The sequence below is a fragment of the Hakea prostrata genome, chromosome 8 (genome assembly GCF_041222555.1).
Source record: "Hakea prostrata isolate BN-2017 chromosome 8, UWA_Hpros_2, whole genome shotgun sequence".
NCBI lineage: Eukaryota > Viridiplantae > Streptophyta > Magnoliopsida > Proteales > Proteaceae > Hakea > Hakea prostrata.
Window position 1 is genome coordinate 16394981 of NC_142607.1, and position 984 is coordinate 16395964.

General features: G+C 42.3%; 1 protein-coding gene across 1 annotated transcript; it reads left to right on the forward strand.

Annotated features, from left to right (window-relative positions):
* Positions 1 to 555, forward strand: LOC149007281 (disease resistance protein L6-like). Its single transcript, XM_089167034.1, has one exon. The coding sequence runs from the start codon at positions 1 to 3 to the stop codon at positions 553 to 555; it is 555 nt and encodes a 184-aa protein (XP_089023160.1).
* Positions 556 to 984: the final 429 nt, after the last annotated feature.

The window sequence follows — 984 nt, forward strand, 5'->3', positions numbered from 1 at the left end:
ATGGCGCAAATGAATAATACTGCAGATCGGAAGTACGATGATGACGGAGACTATGCTTCTTCTTCTTCTTCTTCATCACCGTCTTCGGCTTTCGCAAGTAGGGAGTACGACGTGTTCTTGAACTTTAGAGGTTGTGAAAACCGGACCACCATCACTGACCACCTCTACTTTGCCTTGAGGTACAGAGGAATTCTCACTTTTAGAGACAGTGAAGCGCTCTGGGAAGGCATGAAAATAAGTCACTCAACTGTCTCTATGATCCACCGATCCAAGATCTTCATCGTCATATTCTCTCAAGGTTACGCTTCCAGTAGATGGTGCCTCAAAGAACTTGCCCAGATTGCAGAGTGCTTGCAAAAGGGTAACCGAGGAGAAACAATAGTGTTGCCCGTTTTCTGTGGTGTATCTCCCTCAAATGTCCGAAACCAGACTGGTACCTTTGAGATTGCCTTTCAACACCACCAGAAGAGATTCGACACCAATACTGTAGAGGGGTGGAAGAAGGCTCTGAGAGTGGTCAGTGAATTGAGAGGATGGTACATAGATGATGGGTAATTATTCCAAACAACACTACTTCTCTTTGCTTTCCTTTAACTAACCACCCAATCTTAAAACGCCATTGATGATTGATCCTGATTGGATTCTACCAGCAAACCAAAGAAAAGAAAAGATTTCCTTAATTTGTTCATCAATGTTTTAGCTATGACGTATTTACTTTCCTTCTTGTTTGAATTAATTATACTGCAGGCACCAATCCGAAGGAGAATTTATACGCGTAATTGCCGAAACCGTTTTCAGTGATTTAGGAAATATAAAGTTGAGGTCCCAGACTGCATACGGAGAGACCAAGGGTTTCTCAGCAAGCTGCAGAGGCAATACAGATTTTGGGTTCGTAAACTATACTTCGCATAACACCCGGATTCACATCCTCTCTAATTCCTTTCCTTACAATTTCCTAGAATTCTTTCCTAAGATTGTGCAATG

Coding starts and splice junctions, on each gene's coding strand:
- LOC149007281 (XM_089167034.1), top strand. CDS start 1: ATGGCGCAAATGAATAATACTGCAGATCGGAAGTACGATGATGACGGA.